The sequence below is a fragment of the Prionailurus bengalensis genome, chromosome A3 (assembly GCF_016509475.1).
Source record: "Prionailurus bengalensis isolate Pbe53 chromosome A3, Fcat_Pben_1.1_paternal_pri, whole genome shotgun sequence".
Classification (NCBI taxonomy): Eukaryota; Metazoa; Chordata; class Mammalia; order Carnivora; family Felidae; genus Prionailurus; species Prionailurus bengalensis.
In genome coordinates this window covers 118,383,996-118,403,884 of record NC_057354.1, presented here as the reverse complement: position 1 = coordinate 118,403,884, position 19,889 = coordinate 118,383,996, and the positions used below count along the sequence as shown (strand labels likewise).

Below are 19,889 nucleotides of genomic sequence, written 5' to 3'. Positions count from 1 at the left end.
TCTTCAAGTACTGGCAATCAACAGTGAGGGGAGCTCAAACTACATTTGGAGCAGGAAATACCTCAGTTTGCCTGGGCTGAGAAACATCCCTTAAAAGCACCTAAATCCATTTGTTCTAATGACATCTGGCAATGTTGGCTTGGCCTTCCACTGGCTAGGGGGTGAGAGTGGGAAGAGGGTGCAGGTGTAGGATGGGGGTGTGGAAGTCATACCACGATGGGAAAAATGGGTTCAAATCTGGGTTTTCAAAGGCTGAACTGTCATTCTGGATGGTGCCTCAGAGGTAAGTTAATGGGAGCCAACCCTTAAGAACAGCCTGGATGGCCGAAGGCCAGACCCCAGGATGAGGGGAATACACTGAGGAGAAGTGACCTTGGAAAGCTGTGGGTAACCCACCAGCCTCAGCAATCACGGTACCTTTAGGAGTGCTTCCATGCAAACTTGAAAAGAAACTATCACCACTTCCTACTGGTGCAATTTCTAGTTCAGAGCTGAGTCTCCAAGCCCTGAGTCATCTGATGGGGACATCCATGCAGCTGGGCTGACATTGCCTAGTGCCACACCTGCAACTTTGAGCACTATAGGACTCAAATATAATGGATAGAAAGAAAGGGGAATAAGGAAGAGGTAAGAGAATCCCCATGCTCCTGGCTTTTGATTACTCTTAGCTTACTTATATACCCTGAATTATAATGACTTATAAGGTGAAGGTTTGGAAAGATGGATTTAGCCTATGGGCTAAATTCTTAAGAGTACCAATGCAGATTCTAGGACTCAACCATTTACGTGTAGAAAAACAATTTCTGTGTCAAGAATTTTATACAGCCTGTAGGCCAAGGATAATTAATGATATATCACAGTAGCACAATAACCTAGAAGATGACAGTGCTTAAATGTGTGTGACTCTCGACTACGGGGTGATTATGTAGTGCAATCGACACAAGACAGCAAAGCCCCCTGACCTTCAGGTTGGAGGACTGCACCGAGGACACGAGTGCCGTGGCATTTTGAGGCTGAGATTCAGGTAACACAGAGATGGGAAGAGCGACATGTCTGTCATGTCTTCCCAACTGAGCCGAGGACATCTGCACTACTGCCACCATCTCACTGTCGTACAGCAGGAAAAATGGATGTAAAAATAGAAGTGATGCAGCAACTATCAACACGGAGGCAAATGAATGTAGCAGCCTGCGGGAGTACTGACGCGGAGCGGGACTGGCCCCTTCCAGGGCGGGCTGGAAAATGTGCAATCCAGCTAAAGGTGTTTCCACCACCCATGCCATCCCTGACTGACTGATTTTATCTTGGCCAGCTTTGTTGAGGGCAAGATTGACAAAAATTGTATCTGTTGAGGTTGCACAACATGATTTTTTTTTTTTTTTGAAGGTGTGCCTCGTAAGGGATTAGGAGAAGGGGAAATGTGAGGTCATAAACCTCCTGAGGGCAAGTAATGCCCTCCTGACAGAAAAGTGAAGAAGCCCATTTGTTCAGAAGAAAATGCCTCCCTGGGAGTTCCTCACCTCGCCATGTGAATTATCTCCTCTTTATTAGACCTATGAAGAGGCCGAACAGGTATGTGCAGAACAGGCAAGGATTTTAATAATGAGAGTGCAGGATGAGAGGACAAAGAGCATAGAAAAGGCTGAGGGAGATTTGACCCCCAGAAAATAACCACCCTTGTTTCCCGTGTCACCTCTGCTCCGCTGGGGGATGTTGAGAGCCCATTCAGTAGATTCAGTAGAGCAATGAAGTGGAAGATTCTTTATCACAAGAGTATCCGTCCACGGGTGAAGTGCCTAGGTGGATCTTTTTGTTATTGTTTGACCTTTGTTTTCTAAATTGATATAATTCTAACCTACCACAAAACTCACCCTTTAAAAGTGAACAATTCACTGGTTTTCAGGGTATCCACAAGGTTGTCTATGTATCACCACTATCTAATTCCAGAATGTCTTCCTCAGCCCAGAGAGGAACCCTCATACCCATTCATTAGTCTCCTGACCCCGTCTCCCCAGCTGCCAGTGACCATCCATCTACCTTCCGTTTCTATAGATTTACCTATTCTGGACATGGCCTATATTTGGAAGCATATAATATGTGGCCTTTAGGTTTGTCTTCTTTCACTTAGCGTAATGTTCTGGATGTTCATCCACACCGTGGCCTGTATCAGTATTCCATTTTATGGCTGAACAGCAGTCTATTATATGTAGGTGCCTCAATCTGTCTATCCAGTCATCTGCTGTTCAAAGTCAGGTTGTTTCCTATTTGGGGCTATCGGGAACAATGCTGCCAGAAACATTCGTGTACAGGTTTTTGTGTGGGCACGTGTTTTCATTTCTCTTGGGTGGAGACCTAGAAGGACAATTGCTGGGTCCTATGGTAACTAGAAAATTAACTTTTCGCAGCCCTTCCAGACTGTTTCCCAAAGCGACTACACTATTTTACCTTCCCACTGGCATCGTTTGAGGGTTCTAATTTCTCCATGTCCTAGGTACGCTCATTACTGTTTTTGATTCTAGCGGGTGACAAGTGGTATTTCATCGTGTTTTGTCATTTAGGAAAAAAATCAAAGCCATCCATACACATAGTGTAAAAAGACAACGCTTAAGGAGTAAACGCCCCATCTCTCTCTTGAACCATTTCCATGAGGCAAATACTTTAAATTCCCTTTAAGTTTCTTCTGGTATTCATCTTCTCCCTCTGGTAATATGCTTATACTGCTGTTTTTAAAAATCAGTTTCCGATATTCTCTCTTGACTCCCAACTCTGGAGAATGAGCATTCAGTTCTCTTCTCTTCCCCCAGGTGCACACAGATCACACACTCACTTTATCCTTCCATCTTCAAAACAGGATTCTAATCTCTATTTTTGGTTAAATCAAGACTCGGCACTTGCACTGTTAGGACCATGTCTTTACAGCCATGTGGCGTGCGAATATTTACTTAATCATACTTTTACCCTGAGACTGCAGATGACGTAGAGCAAAAATATTTGCCTCCTTTTTTTTTCATTTCCACAGTTTTCAACATAATTAATTGCTACTTCATCCTCAAATTCTGCAAGAAAACTAAAAATCTTTGGTCATATGCCAACACATGGGTATTCTGCTATTTCCTTCTTTGTCCTTTCCTGTTTTTGCTTTTGTTTCTGGGAGTCGCTCCTCCAGGGCTCTCCGCTCTCCTGCTCTCTTGGGGACTGGGACCCGCCTGGCTGCGGGCCTGCTGCATAGCTGCTGCCCTGGGACTTCCCTTCACCACCCCGGCTTCTCTCCTCTGTGGCACCGTCTGCTTCCTGGATCCCTTATCTCCCTCAGGGCTAGTTTTATCCCTCAGTTTACAACAGCATAATCTTCCAGTACCTTCTTTATTCCTCCATTCCTGCCCTCTTTTGTGTTAATTTTTTTTTTTTTTTTTGAGAGAGAGAGACAGGGGGGTGGGGAGAGAGAGAGAGAGAGAGCGAATCCCAGAAGGGGCAGAGAGAGGGATTAAGAGAGGGAGAGAGAGAGAAGTGGAGCTCGAGTTTGCCCGATGCAGAACTCACAAACTGTGTGATTATGACCTGAGCAGAAGTCAGATGCTTAACGAATGAGCCAGCCAGGTGCCCGTTAAATAGATATTTTGAAGTGTACCATGGTAATTCTTTTGTTTCTTTCAGGTTTTTAAAAAAAAATTTTTTTTAATGTTTATTTATTTTTGAGAGATAGAGACAGAGAGCAAGCAGGGTATGGGCAGGAGAGAGGGAGACACAGAATCCAAAGCAGTCTCCAGGCTCTGAGCTGTCAGCATAGAACCTGATATGGGACTTGAATCCATGAACCATGTGATCATGACCTGAGTCGAAGTCTTTCGCTTAACCGACTGAACCACCCAGGCGCCTTTTTTTTCTTCTTCTTTTTTTGAGTTCTTTTTTTAGTGATTGCACTGGTGATTCCGGTTAACATCTTAACTTAAAACAGTCTAGTTTGGATTAATACCAACTTCGTTTTGGATAGCATACAAAGTTGTTTATGGCTGCTTTCATGCGACAATGGCAGAGGTGAGCAGTTGTGGCATAAGGTCCGTGAAACCTAAAACTTTACTGTCTGGCCCTTGACGGAAAAATTCACTGATCCCAATCCAGTGCCCCGATTTTCGTGATCCCGTGCTCTACCTCCTGCCTCCAAGCATTTAAGTAATCTTTTCTCCTCTGAGCGCTCACTGTGTTTCAACTTTCCTGAAACCAAAAACTTAAGTGCACATGCTAAGAAACCAAATGAAAGGGCACAAAACAGTATCAGCAAAGTGTGAAAACCTCCTTGTGCACCTTGCTGTATTTAAGATGCTCAAGACGCAATCCATCACTATCTAGGAAATCCAATCCTTCAACATGAAATGGCTCTGAGGAAAATGACTATCGATTCAAATATGAACATTTCCAAGGCTGGTGTCTTCATCACTTTGTCCCATACCCAGGCAGGGCATTTCCACATTCCAGGCGGGGCTTGTTTTTGTATGACCAGCATCCACTTCCCATCCTCTGATGAGAGTTCTTTGATTTTTATTTGACACCAGGGATGGGGACACGACATGGGGCACTGTGTGGGCAGACAGCTGTCTGGGACCACTCCCAGGAGTGGGCCCGCCTGAGCTCAAAGCCCAGCACCGCAAGGCAGGCAGAGCCAACAGGGAGGGGGTGAGTGGGCCCCCATGACATGGCTTCACTTCTGCCCTCGGCCGTACCTTCGGACTCTCAGCCAGCACCGAATACATCCCTGTTCCTGTGTAGGCCCACTCCAGTTGTGCTTTGGTGCTTGTGGGCAAAGGAGCTGTGGCTGACACAGACACCCGAAGCAGAGGCTGAGTCTCTTTTGGGGTAGATACGTAGGCCCGACATCTTCATGAGGGTCCTTCATTTTTAGCAACGCAAGAGTAAACTTTTCTGCTGTAGTTCAGGACCTGGACTCGTTTTAGTCTCATGCAGGGTCGATTTCAGAACTCAGAAGGAACCTCTCAAGTTCAGGCGACTGTCCGTGACAGAACAGGAAAAAAACTCGTGGTTCCCAAAATGACTAACTATGAAGAGAATGACACCACCGAGTGCAACTGATCAAATATCTGATCAGCACATTGTGAAAGGCAATCAGGGTGTGATTTCATGTGATAAAAAGCAGTCCTTGTACTTATCTGTCTTTCAGAGCGTATTTGCATCCATGACTTCATTACATTTGCTTAGGCTCCTTTTTGATAAATGACCCACATTTTATTTTATTTTATTTTATTTTATTTTATTTTATTTTATTTATTTAATGACCCACATTTTAAAGCCTTTTCTAAGCATAAAAACCAAAATATATTTTATAAGTAATTACACATTAATTTCTTATAAATACAAACTCTAAAATGTTTACTCTTCCCCAACTCTAGTTTTAGGTTCCTGGTATTTATCGATTTTGTTCGCTCTTCTCAATTCTAGGTCATAAACAATAATTCTTATTTTCCCAGATTTAGAGGACCTCTGAGCTTTTTTTTCTAGCTTGTCTTCCCTTCCACCCCCTTCTGGGCTGTGACTCGTCTATGTAACCTGCTTGTCCTTAATGCATGCCTTACACAAGAAGTGTCTGGAGTCCACAGGCCAAGTTTTGAACCCCCAGCTCTGTTACTTCCTAGCATTATGGTCCTAAACAAGTGTCTAAATCTGTAAAATGAAGATAATATAGCTCATGGCATTGTTGTAAAGATCACATGAGATGTATGCCAAAGAGACACAGTAAGCGCATAGTAGATGATAGCGGGCATTATCTGATGGCCAAAAGAATGAGTTTTGCCAGCCAGTGATCCTTGTGCTTTCATTCCACACAGGAGGCTTGTAAGAACCAGCAGCTGGGCATACTGTCTAAAATCTAAGCCCCACGAGGGCAGAGACTATGTCTTGTTCATCACGATAGCCCCAGAACTTAATAGATGACTGGCATAACAGGTATTCAATACATATTTACTGGATGAATCAATGAATGAATATAGGTGATACAAGTATAGTTTTACTGATATTCTGTTTTTATGGATGAGGAAACTGAGGCTCAGAGAGGTTAAGTGACTTGTAGAAAGTCCCACAGTGGGTTGGGGAAGGATTAAGATATAGTGCTCCTGCCTGGTTTTTCTTCTCTTCTACCGTATTACCTCCTTGGGCCCTTACCTTATGGTCCAAAAATTCAGGTGTAGTATCTTTGTTATAAATGATGATTCTCAAGGGGGGCAGAAATGATTCTGAAATTTTAAAACCTACCGTGGTATCCACAGCCTTGACCTTCTCTGTGGGGATGTGCTTTGGGACAGGTTCTGTCTGTGACAGCATCACACAGCCTTCAGCACCTAAGGTGATGATTACGACCTGGCACCCCCTTTCCAAGAGCACCTGTGCAGCCTTCCCAGCGTCTGCAGGGCTGCTGACCATGAGGCCAGTTAGGATCTCAGCCTGGAATACGGAAAAGTGAAAGGAAACAGCGGTGAGAAAAGTAACCTGGGTCTATTTCCAGATTAGATTTGGTTTTCTAGAAAAATGTCCCCCTTCTTTTGCATAACAACCAATGCAGCGGGGAACTTTGATGGATACTGGCTCAGGAAAATAAATTAAAAACCCTATAACAATGACAAACACTCGCTATCAATGACATTTTGGGGACAACAGGGGAAATGTGAATGTGGCCTGGATATTAGATGACAGCACAGAATCACTAATAATTTTCTTAGGTGTGAAAATGGTGTTGTGGCTCCTCTTAGGAGATGCACACTGAAGTATTTAGAGGTGAGGTTTCATGTTATGTGCAGCTTACTTTGAAATGACTCAACAAAAACAAAAAAATACACACAGTGGAGAGGGGAAGCATATAGCAGATGTTAACAACTGTTTAGGTGGAGAGTATATCACTCTTCGTTGTGTTGCCCTTCCAGCATTTCTGTGTGTATGTATGATAATTTTCATCATAAAGAGTTAGGGGGAACAAAGAATTCTACAAAAGAAAGGAAGAGGGGAAGGAAGAAAGGAGTAAGGGAGGGGCCGCTGCCAATGACTTTGATATATAAGTCGTGTCTGTAAATTTTACCCCTAAGGTTGTATTTCTTCTAGGCTCCTCTTGGGTCATAATGCCTTTCTCTTATTACTGGTTATAGCTTTCCATATTTGCACAACACCCATTTCTTTTGTTTGTTTCTGCTCAAGAAATTGGAAGCAGGGTAGGAGGGGCACTGACATGGAGCAGAGAAAGCAACGTGCTGATATATTCAGGAGATGTCCACCATTTACTAACTCTGGGACTTTTGCCAAGTCACGTATAAAATGAGGGGCTTGCACAGGACCACAGTTCTCTCCCAGAATATAAAAAGGGCTCTGGCTGAAGTAGGGGTGAAGGGCTGTAGCCCTGCTTCCTCACCCCCTAGGTACCCCTCTAGCTTCTGTGGGGACCCTCTATGGTTCTGAAATTAGTGGCTGAAAATTCACTGGACCAGATGAATTATATGATACTTTTTGACTCAAAAAGTTTATCACCAAATTCTGTCTTTTCTATATCCTATTTCTTCCTAAGAATGGGTCTATCTCTTCCTGTGCTTGCTCTGAACATGCCCAGATTAACCCTTTTTGTTGCCTATAAGTCATCCCACAGTGTCTGCTCCTTCTGGGGTTTGGTCTTCCCTGGCAGCAAAGGTTTTGTTAACTTGACCATGTGTCCTTCCTGAACCATCTTTTCCACACCCTGTCTGAGTTGGCTATGCCTTAAGGCCACCTTCTGTTTTCTTTTTATAAGTTTTTCACTGATCTTCATTACTGAGATCACTTACATCTGTTGAGTTAGTTGGGTCTATTTTCAGAAACACTGAATTCTTGTGGTTTCTAAAAACCTGTTAAAAAACGATTCTTTGATGAAAGATCCTGAACGTAAAAATAATGCAACAAACACCCATGTACCTACCACCCACTTTAAAAAAAATTTTTTTTTTTTTACGTTTATTCATTTTTGAAAGACACAGAGAGACAGAGCACAAGCAGGGGTGGGGTGGAGAGAAAGGGGGACACAGAATCCAAAGCAGGCTCCAGGCTCTGAGCTGTCAGCACCAGAGCCCGACATGGGGCTCGAACTCACGAACTGCGAGATCATGACCTGAGCTGGAGTCGGATGCTTAACCGACTGAGCCACCCAGGTGCCCCACCTACCACCCACTTTTAATAAGTCTTAACGTTTTATTTATTTGCTTCAGTTATTTTTCTCTAAAGGAGGTAAATGATGGAGTGCCTGGGTGGCTCAGCTGGTTAAGCATCCAACTTTGGCTCAGGTCATGATCTCAGGGTTCGTGGGTTTGAGCCCCATGTCAGGCTTTGTGCTGACAGCTCAGAGCCTGGAGCGTGCTTCTGATTCTGTGTCTCCCTCTCGCTCTGCCCCTCCTCTTCTCACGCTCTGTTTATCTCTCTCTCAAAAATAAAATAAACAACGGGGCACCTGGGTGGCTCAGTTGGTTAAGTGTCCAACTTCGGCTCAGGTCATGATCTCACGGTTCGTAAGTTCAAGCCCTGCATCGGGCTCTGTGCTGACAGCTCGGAGCCCGGAGCCTGTTTCAGATTCTGCGTCTCCCCTTCTCTCTGCCCCTCCCATGCTCATGCTCTGTCTCTCAATAATAAATAAACATTAAAAAAACATTAAAAAAAGATAATGTCCTCCATAGATATTATGTATTAATGTGCTTTTCCCCTTAACATTATTTCATTTGTGTATATATATGTAGCATTCCATATACTGCAAAAATACTGCAAATATATTACAGTTTAAAAAAAATTTATTCTCCTTTTCACGGACACTCATTTTTCCATTTTCCCCTTTTACAAACAATGAAGTATTGGATATTCTTATCATGTATATAAAATCTGTTTTTTTTTCCTCTGGCCATTTAAAAATATTTTTGTTTTGACTTTGGATTTTATGCAGTTCCACTAAAATGTATGTTAGTAGACAGTTGTATCTGTGTATCTCAAGTGGTACTTTTAATACACTTTTGATCTGAAGACTTGTGCCTTTCTTCAGTTCTAGAAAACAACCTGCAGTTTTTTCTCCAATATGGCTTCTCTCCAGTTCTCTCCTTTCTCTTCCTTCACTTCCATTAGATGTATGTTAGAGCCTCTCAACCTATCTTTCTTTTCTCCAATTTCCTCTTTAGTATTAAAAACAAAGTTTCTGTGATATTTCTAGGTGAATTGAGCTTTTCACTTCTGGGTGAATTGATCAAGATTCTTTTTCAATTCACTAATTCTTTGATTCCAGTGTGTTTACCTAATGAGTATTTTGTAGAAAGATTTTAATTAGTGTTTTTCATCCATTTTGAGTTTGTTTTTTGTGTGTGGTGTAAGAAAGTGGTCCAGGTTCATTCTTCTGCATGTCACCGTCCAGTCTTGCCAACACCATTTGCTGAAGAGACTTTTTTCCATTGGATATTCTTTCTTGCTTTGTCAGAGATTAGTTGGCCATACGTTTGTGGGTCCACTTCTGGGTTCTCTATTCTGTTCCGTTGATTAGAGTGTCTGTTCTTGTGCCACTGCCATATTGTCTTGATGATTACAGCTTTGTAATCTAGCTCAAAGTCTCGAATTGTAATGCCTCCAGCTTTGGTTTTCTTTTTCAACATTACTTTGGCTATTCAAAGTCTTTTCTGGTTCCATACAAATTTTAGAATTGTTTGTTCTTGCTCTGTGAAGAATGCTGGTGTTATTTTGATAGGGATTGTGTTGAATATGTAGATTGCTTTGGGTAGTATCGACATTTTAACAGTATTTCCTCTTCCAATCCATGAGCATGGAATGTTTTCCCATTTCTTTGTGTCTTCTTCAATTTCTTTCATAAGCTTTCTATAGTTTTCAGTGTCATTTTCAAATTTCTAATTGACTGATTTTTGTATTCACATATTGTTGCTTTGATTCTGTTTCTCTTTCTCTTTTTTTAATGAATGAGAATCTCAATCATATCTATCTATTTATTGAGAGTGAGTGGGGGGAGGGGAGAGAGAGAGAAGGAGAGTCCTAAGCAACTCCATGCTCAGCACAGAGCCCGATGTGGGGCTTTATCCCAACAACCCTGGGATCGTGACCTGAGCTGAACTCAAGAGTTGGATGCTCAACTGACTGAGCCACCTGGCATCCCTCAGTCATGCTTATTTTAATGTCTTTTTTGCACTGCTTCACCATTTGGATTTCACCCTGGGAAAATTCATCTTGGATTGTTGATTTTATTGGATAACTCTTGAGCATTATGTTTTGTCATCTGAAGGCTCACTTTGCTCTCTGAGAGTTGGAGAATCCCACACTTCAGCTCCCGCTAGGCTTATCCCTGCCTTTCCAGTGGTTTTATGGTTGCATCCATCGGGCCCCAAGGGTCTCTAAACCAGAGCCAGGTGTTATATCGGCAATACGGAGTTCCTGTTCTGCTGTCATTGGCGATATTGCCAATCTCGTCACATTCACGGTCACCACGTTAGCATTGGCTTAATTCCTTCCTGATCAGAGGCAGTACCTCTGTCCTCCTATCTCCTCAGTTTGGGAGCCTTACATATGCTGTAGTCCTGGGCAGCAGGCTTAACAGCTTCCTCTAACATTTTTGGTTGGCAAGGGAGCCTTAGCCCAGCATCTCTGGGTTTGAGCAGGGGGCATTGCCCCAGTCTCCCATGAGTGGCACATTTCTAGTGCTCGTTACCCATTAGAGGTCCCTACCACTTACACCTGCCTCTGGGACTGAAATATGGCACACGCAGGGCTGAATGCTCTAGGATTCTGCTCCCTTTCTGATTTGTGGAGTTATCTTGTTTTTGAGCTTGTGAGTACCTTTTCATTGTCTCTTTGTATCTTTATATATCAATGGTTTGTGTGTGAGCAGAGAGAGTGTCTTAAAGCATGAATTTACATTATTATCGAGATTAGAAGTCATCCATAAAGGGGCGCCTGGGTGGCTCAGCATCTGACTTTGGCTCAGGTCATGATCTCGTGGTTTGCAAGTTCGAGCCCCACATCGGACTCTGTGCCGACAGCTCGGAGCCTGGAGCCTGCTTCAGATTCTGTGTCTCCCTCTCTCTCTGCCCCTCCTTCACTTGCACTTTCTCTCTCTCTCTCTCTCTCTCTCTCAAAAATAAATAAACATTAAAAAAATTTAGACGTCATCCTTAAGAATGTTAGGTTTTTAAAGCTTTTCTTTTTTCCATTATGTGTTTGAGATCACTTTTCTTAAAGACTAGAGTTTGTTCATTTGTTCATCCATTTAAAAAGCATTTACTAGGTGCCAACTGTGTGCCAGGTACAACGTAATAGATGGTAATTTCCAAAGATAACTGTATCAATATTTGTCACAGTGTATATGCTCTTTTCACGCTGTGCAATGGCAATCTTCTACTGAGAGGTGGAGTGTGAGGGCAGAGTTTCCTGCCTCAGTCAATAGAATGGGCCAGAAGAAATACTGCGTGACTTCCAAAGCTAAGTCATAAAAGCCAACTCTTCTGCTGGGCTCCCCCTCCCTCTCCCTCTGGATACTGTTTCTCGGAACCCAGCTTCTGCATTGTGAGGAAGCCCGGGTCACAAGGAGAGGCCTTGTGTAAGTCTGGTCAACAGCCAGCATCAACTAGCAGGCACATGAGTGAAGTAGGCTTCCCATGATTCCAGCTCTCTGCCTGTGAGTCTTCCAGGCCCCAGACATCACCGAGAGAGACCAGCCATGCTGTGCCCCGTCTCTCAATTCCTGATGCACAGAAACCATGAAGGACAAGAAATAATTACAGCAGGTTCCCTGTATCTGCAGTTTCACTTTCCGTGGTTTTAATTACTCATGGTCAGCCGCAGTCAGTAGGTGATCCTCTTCCTGTCGTATCGTCGGAAGGTTAACAGCAGGTTAACGCTATGTCACGGTGCCTGTGTTGCTGACCTCACTTCATCCCCTCACGCAGGCATTTTATCATCTCACACCATCTCGTAGGGGAGGGGTGGGTACAGTACAGCAAGATATTGAGAGAGAGGGAATGTGATCATTCACAAAACTTCTATGACAGTATATTGTTATAACTGCTCTCTTTTATTATTATTGTTGTTAATCTCTTACTGTGCCTACTTTAGGAATACAACAGTGAATAAGACAGATGTCCCTGGCCTCACAAGACTAGTAATTCAATGGAGAAGACAGAATTACTGAGTAAGTCATTTGAGCTGTGATGAGTGTTTGAAGAATAGTGTTCTGCAAGTAACTAGCAGGGAAATCTACGCCAGTTGGCCGTGGAGGGTAATCTAATTTCTTACTATAAAATGGTTATTACTTCCCACAATTCCTTCCTCCCAGCACAAGGCCTGGCCATAATGGGTGCTCAAAAATACTGCATAGCTTATTGTGATTGGTTAAAATTAGTTTCCTTGTGGCAGTCTTTTTGTTTTTGTTTTAGTTTTTATTTACTTCATGTTCTGAGAGATGAAATTAACAAAAAGGCCGGTCAGGAAATCCTGGAAACATGCATTCAGCCTCTGAACCACATGGAAAATTACTATTACAGTTCTTTAACTACTAACGTTCTCTCTGCATGTTGCATCGTATAGTGTGTCTTTGCCTCCCAACATCGAGAGAGAGAGCTCTGGTCTAAAACTGTCTGACCTATATAAGGGAAAAATATTGAAATTTTCTTCCTAAAATGGTTCAGAATGAATGGGACGATCTGAATGTAACTGAGAGATATTTTACTCAGCTCTATACATTAGGACGCTCAGATGGACTGAGAGAGCCCTCTCGTAACAGAGTGGCCCCTGAAGTCCTTCCTGTGGCATCATGGAGAACCTATGTCTGTTCCCTCAGACAGTCACAGCATCTTCACAAGAGAATGTAGCAAATGTTCCAGGGGTTGCATATTAATTAGGGTTGTTAGACCAGTTGAATTTGAATTTCAGATAAATAACAAACAATTTTGTAGCATAAGTCCATTTCGTATATTATTTGCTGTTTGTTTGAAATTCAAATTTAACTAGGCATCCTGTATTTTTATTCACTAAATTTGGCAACTCTAATACTAATTATTCCATAGAATGTGGAATAATTAAAAAAGAAAACAAAACACCAATAGTGTGAAGGCAGGGAGGGGACTAAAATTAGCTGAGGTTTGAGAAGTGCCAAATTATGGAGATGACTCAGGGAACCTTTTTCTCCACCTAGGATTCACTAATTTCCTTTTCTCCACACCCCAGTTAGCTGAAAAATGTGTTTTCACTGGGCTCAAGAATTCACATGCAATCAAACTGACATGATTAGTCCTGCCTCTTTGCTTTACCCGTTTGTATGAAAGTCTTTGGTTTCTCATGGAATGAGCAAAACCTTCCATCCTTACCTCAGTTTCATTGCAGCAGAACACATCTGAGAGGGCGTAGAAGCGAGGATCCAGGTCAGCAATGGCAGGAGCTGGATTGAACAATGTTTTCACTGTAAAGGAACGGAAAGGGGCTTCAGTGGTCCTCATTTTTAACATGGTGTGTTGACAGACATTGGGTAAAGGCAATCCCCGAGTGTGACCACTTTCCCCATGAAATGAAAAATCAACTTAGTTACGGGTGTAGAAGTCTAAAATCTCAGTCTCTATGATGGCCTAGTACCAGCCCCTTCTTATTTCTGTTTGCTCTATTTTTCACTCTGCAACACTTCAGCTTCAAGGGCAAGCGTCGGTATTACAGTCAAGATGATTACAAAGTTGTGGCAAAGCGCAAGAATATTAAAGAAAATTTTAAGTGCTGTGGCCTGAAAGGACATGCATGAACGTGAACATTCAGGCTGGTGAACATTTTTGTTCCTAAGTCCATTTTCCAGGAAAGAAAAGAAGTTAGAAAAGAAATAATGAAGAGGTCAAAAATTTCCTGGTAAGAATAGTCAAATAGGAAGTTTATGTACATATGCAGGTTTTGAACATCTATGCATGCATTCCAGATATATCACAAGTACTCATGCAAACATACGCTTTTTTCTAAGATTTTGTTTGTAAGTAACCTCTACACCCAAGGTGGGGCTCGAATCCACAACCCTGAGAGCAGGAGTTACACGCTCCACCGACTAAGCCAGCCAGGCTCCCCAAACATACATTTTCACAGAAGCTTACGTTCTTGGCTTCTGTGAAGAATCTGGGAACATAAAGGAAAGCTTGATTGAGAAAGGAGGAGGAATTCAATCCAAGACTGAGAGCTAGCTCAGACTAGGGACCTACAAGAGAAGGATGGATAGGGATAGCAGAGACAGGGAGAATGAGAATGTCACAGCCAATACAGCATCAGAAGAATTTCTGCATTTTTCAGAGGAGGAACGTGAACCTCAGAGAGATGAGGTCACAGTCTAAGGTCATATGCTGGGACATGGTTAAGCTGGGTGCCCATGTGGGGTCCTCCAGCTTTAAGTCCAGTATTTGGTCATCTCTCTAGGCCAGGACTCTGTTTATAGCAACACAAGCCTCCATTCCAATTTACAGTGTATTTAAAACAGCCTCTGGTGTGGAACTTGGCAAATAAATTTATTTATTTATTTATTCATTCATTCATTCATTCATTATTTATTTATTTACTATTTTTAAAGAAGTCTTCAGAAATCACAATGACAGGAAGCTTCCCCTTTATCAAAACACTTATCCACCAGAGTACCCAACTAGATTGGCTGGTTTCTTTTTCTCTGCCCAGGTCCAATGACTTATGTGTTTAGTAGCCCCAATGGACCCACAGAGTAAACTCCTCTAGCTGCAGTTCTCAGAGACCCGTCTAGAACAGTGACCCACAAACTTCCTTGCACATCAGCATCACTAGGAGAGCTCATTAAAGTGCATGACTTCTGGTCTTCCCCTCAAACTCACTGATCAGAATCTCTTGGGGTAGGAACAGGAACGTGCACATTGAGGAGTTCTTCAGGTGGCTCTTCTGTAGCTGTTGTGGCATCGATCCGTTCCACATTCTTGGGGAGATGCTTCTCAGCACGTGGCTAATGGAAACTATCCACTACTTCTGCCTGATAAAGCTAGCTAGTTTGCTTCCATACCTTCCTTGGTCTTAACACTTTGGTTTGGTCAATGGATCTTGTCCAGTGGTCTACAGACTAATGCTATTCCCACATTTTCATTATTTTAGAATTCCAGAATGTCCACCCACAGAGATCCTATGGTATATTTTTGGCTGCTCATATTTTTGCACAGGTTATTGTGCAGCTTAAGTTAGAAAACGGGTGTAAAAGCCCTGTGTAAACTGTAGAGTGTTGTACAAACGTAAGGGATTATTACTGTTATTATATTGTCCTTTACACACAGCTCAACACCCCCGCCCATCCACCCATCTCTTTTGCCTTCTGTTGAAGTTTGTAGCCTGGCAACAGTCTCTCTCATTGGTTTTGTCGCTTCTGCAAGGTCTTAAGAGATGTCAGTTATGCATAAAGGCCCTCAACGCCCAGCATTCCAACACACCCATTTACTTTTTACCTCTGTAGAACAAATATATTGCTCCCTATTTTCCTTGAAGGGTAAATTGCAAAAGCATTGCTCACATATTATGATCCCTAAATCTGCATGCATCTGAGCACAGGTTAGAGCGAAGTACCAGGATGGAACAACAGCTTTGAGCCATTCTTATAAAAGTGCCATTTCATCTCCAAAGATCCCTGACCCAGCAGTTCCTTTTCCAAACCTATCCTACAGAAATACACAGGCAGGCAAAGATGAGGTACAGTGAGGTTCAGGATGTACAGTGATGTACAGCTCTTTTTTTAACAGAAAAAGAGAAAAAGACAAAAAGAAACCTAAGCTTCTATCAAAGAGGACTGGTTAGGAAAAAAAAAAAACAAACCTCTAATGGAATGTTCTCCTGCTGTTAAAAAGAACGAAGCAGATTTCTGTTTAGCCACAGAAAGATTTCTATAATTTGTGAGTAAAAAAATGAAGTTTTGTAATAAAATCCATAGTATGACCCTCTCTCTCTTTTTTAAATCAAACAAAGCATACTTATATGCGTATTTACATTTATACACTTGCACAGAAGAGAACAAAGTCTGAGAAGTTACTCACTAAACTAATAAGGGATTAGTTCCAAAGGGTGATTGATGGGCATCAATCTGACCACAGATTACCTGCTATACACCAGGCAAAGACATCATTCTTAAAACATGTATAATATCTTACATCAAAAACCAAGTACATTGTAAATGAAATGATATAATGTCTGGCTGTTGCTTCCAAGGTTGCGGGGGGTGGGGGAGGTGGGGGAGTAGTGAGTTGGGGTATAGATTCAACAGGATTGGCCATGTGTTGAGAATTATTGAAGCTTAATGACAGTAAATATGGGTTTACTGTACTATTCTCTGTATGTCCAGATAGATTTGAAGTTTTCCATCATAAAAAACAAATTTTAAAGAAACCATTACATTGCGTTTTAAGCAATAAAAAGAGTTGCTGGAATGAGACATTCTACAATTTAATCTGACCATAAATATTGTATAAAAACCAATCCAATCTTATTTGCTTGTATTTTGCTGAAGGAAAGCATTCTTACCAAGGCCGGATGGTAACAGGCTGGATATGTAGGCTTAGAGTCTGACTAGTAACTAAATTTAGGGGAAAAAATGAAAATACCATAAAGCAAAGGACTCTCTTTGGCTCGTGCTACCATGAATTAGCATAAATATTTTACCAGGGTGAAAAAACTGTGAAGAATCAGTAGATGTAGTTAATCAAATAAGAACGCACCTTTGTGATAGTTTAGGTGGGAAAAAATAATGTCATCCCGGAACCACACAAAAGCAGAGGACACAAGATGTACCATGGAGTAACTTGGACCTGGAGGGGTGACTGACAGCCCCCAACATAGACGGGCTAAGCTCCCGGTTGTCTTAACAGCATGCCAGTGGCTGGCACAGTGATGCCAGTGAGGAACGGGTGAGCCCTGTGAGGGGGGACGCATAGGTGCAAAGCCAGGAAAATGAGGGGGAAGCGCTTCATGGTGTCACCATGGAGGGCAGGAGCCAGACAGTTAAGAAGGCCCTAATAACAAGCTTGGGGGCGCCTGGGTGGCTCAGTCGGGTAGGTGTCCGACTTCGGCTCAGGTCATGAGCTCACAGTTCGTGGGTTTGTGCCCCATATCGGGCTCCATGCTGACAGCTCAGAGCCTGGAGCCTGCTTCGGGTTCTGTGTCTCCCTCTCTGCCCCTCCCCCGCTCGCACTCTGTCTCTTTCTCTCTCAAAAATAAACATGAAAAAATTTTGGAAAAAAACAACTAGCCTGGAGAAATAGGAAGAAAGTCACCCTAAGTAAAGAAACCGGGAGAAGGTTGGGGTAACCAAACACTGGCTTGGCGGCCTCCCTCTAGGGGTTGTTTACTGTGAGTTGATCAGCAGAAACGCTCAAAAGTTGGGCTCTGTGCTCGTGGCTGTGAAAGTCAAGGTGGCCGGCCAAGAAGTTTGCTTTGCCAAATGGAAAAGGACTAAAGTGGCATTAAAAGATATTTTGTGTCCTACCTAGAATTTAATCTTGGCGATCTTACAATCTCAATTATTTATAATTGTTCCTGTAATGTTCCATTTGCTTTGAAATGGATGTAAAGACCAGACCCGGCATGCCTAATTTCATCCCGAGCAGCTGCAGCACCAGCTCTCTGCTGTGGGCCTGCCTCGCAGCGTCCTGACCCACGGAGGAGGGGGCCGGAGGGTGCCACTGGCTCATTTCTGGTGCTGCAGGTGCTGTTTAAGACCAATGCTCTCTTCTTGGTGAAGACACAAAGAGATTTCTGAGATAATCTATTCAAAGATGGAAGGGGGCCTTTTTCCTCTGTATTTTAACAACTATCCCTAATCCAGTTATACAGTGTGTTTAATTCAGAGCTCCTTACTTGTGAGAAGCAAAGATAAGGCGGCTGTGATAAACCCACAGAGGAGGGGGAGGGGGATTTTACCACCTTTCTTGCAGGTGGACTACTGCTGATGACCACACAGGCGATCTCACAGGGCGATGGACAGGACGCCAGGTGCTCACCGCATCTCTAAGACTGCCCGCTCTGCTCTGCCATCAGGACGCTCACACGTCCTGACATTAAACAACCGTGAGAGCTCTAGGCCCAGTTCTCTTGCTTCACCGAAGGAGAAAGTGAGGCCCAGAGCAAAGAGCTGACAGACTTGCATGCGGTCCTCCATTTACTAAGGGATGGATTCTGAATTCAGAGCCAAGCTTCATGACTCCCAAACCAGTGCTCCTTTCATTGTATCGCTCTTTTATGTGAGAAGGAAGACATTAAGTTCACACACACACACACACACACACCCCTCACGGTATAGTAGCTAAGCTGCTCTGGCTGGTAACTACCAATCGAGGACCAGCTGAGTTCTGGATAGAGGAGTACGTGTGCATGTGTGCTTGTGTGTTTGTGTCTTGTGGGAGCGCGGAAGGGATGCAGTGCAGAAAGCACTCTAGGATCCGGGAGACGGGAGCAGTGAAAACACGGAGAGCTTAGGCTACAGGATGAACAATGTTACAGTTCGTGGATTTTACTTTTCTTCACAAAGGCTCAGTTCCTTGAAATCAACGGGATGTGCAGTTTCTTTATTTAAGTGTGCTCCAGGACACAGAACTTGGGTCCTGGCGTCTGCAATCCGGGTTTCTACGCTGACCTTGGTTGAACTAAGTACTTAACCTCCCCAAGTCTGTCCCCTCACCGCCAATTTGGGAGAACAACGCCTGCCATATCTTTGTCACAGGTTTTCCTGAGGGTCAGATATATTTGAAAGTGCTTTATAAACTATACAGTACATAATAAAGGTAAGGCATTACTCCTTCCAAAATCACTATATGGGAAAGACCACGTGGAATTGATCCTTAGGCAGGCTGGCTCTTAGTAAAAATGCCGACTTGGCCAGTGCTCTTGGGCCTGCCATCACCTACCCCTGCCCGTCCCTGATGCCCCGGGTCCTCCAGCTCCTCAGTGGGCACAGCTGCCAGGCAGGTGATGGAGGAAGCAGTTTTGGACCCCATCCAAATGACATCCTGAGGTCAGGCTGCCTGCCCTTCTAGATAACTCTAGATCCTCCACCGTGGTACCCTTCTCTGCTCCACACACTGGGTAGGTAACGGGGAACCAGAGCAGGACAGAGGAAACCGTGATCCCTGAGAAGCAAGGGAGGGTAGGAACAGAAGGTGCATGAGGATATGCCTTGACCTATATAAGGAAAGACAGGAGCACGAATGAGGTGGCACGTTGTGTTCACATCACCCGATTCGGATGCGTGGCGTGCAGGCGACGCTTACCACAGGCACGAGACTCTCTCTGTGACACCCCTGAGAAAATGCAACCAAATGGGTTTTGGCTTGGAATTCTCTCTGACAGCTTCGAGTCCATTAAAAGTACATTAAATGTCAGTGAGAATTTGCCACGGCATGTTGTTTTGCCAAGAGAAAAATTTGTTAAATCAGGACATACATTTAAAAATTCTCCACAAAATCATTTCAAGTAACTTATTTTCCATTTACTGCTATTTAAAATGGTGTAGACTTTGGGGAGAAATCACTTATGCAAACACACACACACATACACTTACTGTTCTTTTTCTTCTTTTCTTTTTAGTTTTGTATCTTGATGAGAATGTTTCATGTGGAAAAGTCAATGTAAATCACTGAACTATGGTCACAATATCAAAAGGAAGCTACTGTCTTGGAGTGGCTACTTTTTATTTTGCTATATATATTTTTGACCAAATGGCGCCGAGATCAGGATATGACCCTAATTTTACTTTCAATTAAAAAAATTTTTTTAGGGGCGCCTGGGTGGCGCAGTCGGTTAAGCGTCCGACTTCAGCCAGGTCACGATCTCGCGGTCTGTGAGTTCGAGCCCCGCGTCAGGCTCTGGGCTGATGGCTCAGA

General features: G+C 43.2%; 1 protein-coding gene across 2 annotated transcripts in view; it reads right to left on the bottom strand.

Moving 5' to 3' along the window:
• The window catches only part of RBKS (ribokinase), a 100,955-nt gene that overhangs the window by 46,535 nt on the left and 34,531 nt on the right, over positions 1–19,889 (bottom strand). For both annotated transcript variants that reach the window (XM_043604243.1, XM_043604244.1), the window contains exons 6-7: positions 13,359–13,450; positions 6,262–6,450 (exon numbers count right to left, since the gene is read on the bottom strand). In XM_043604243.1, the coding sequence (XP_043460178.1) occupies positions 6,262–6,450; positions 13,359–13,450 (281 nt within the window). The remainder of the gene's footprint in view (positions 1–6,261; positions 6,451–13,358; positions 13,451–19,889) is intronic.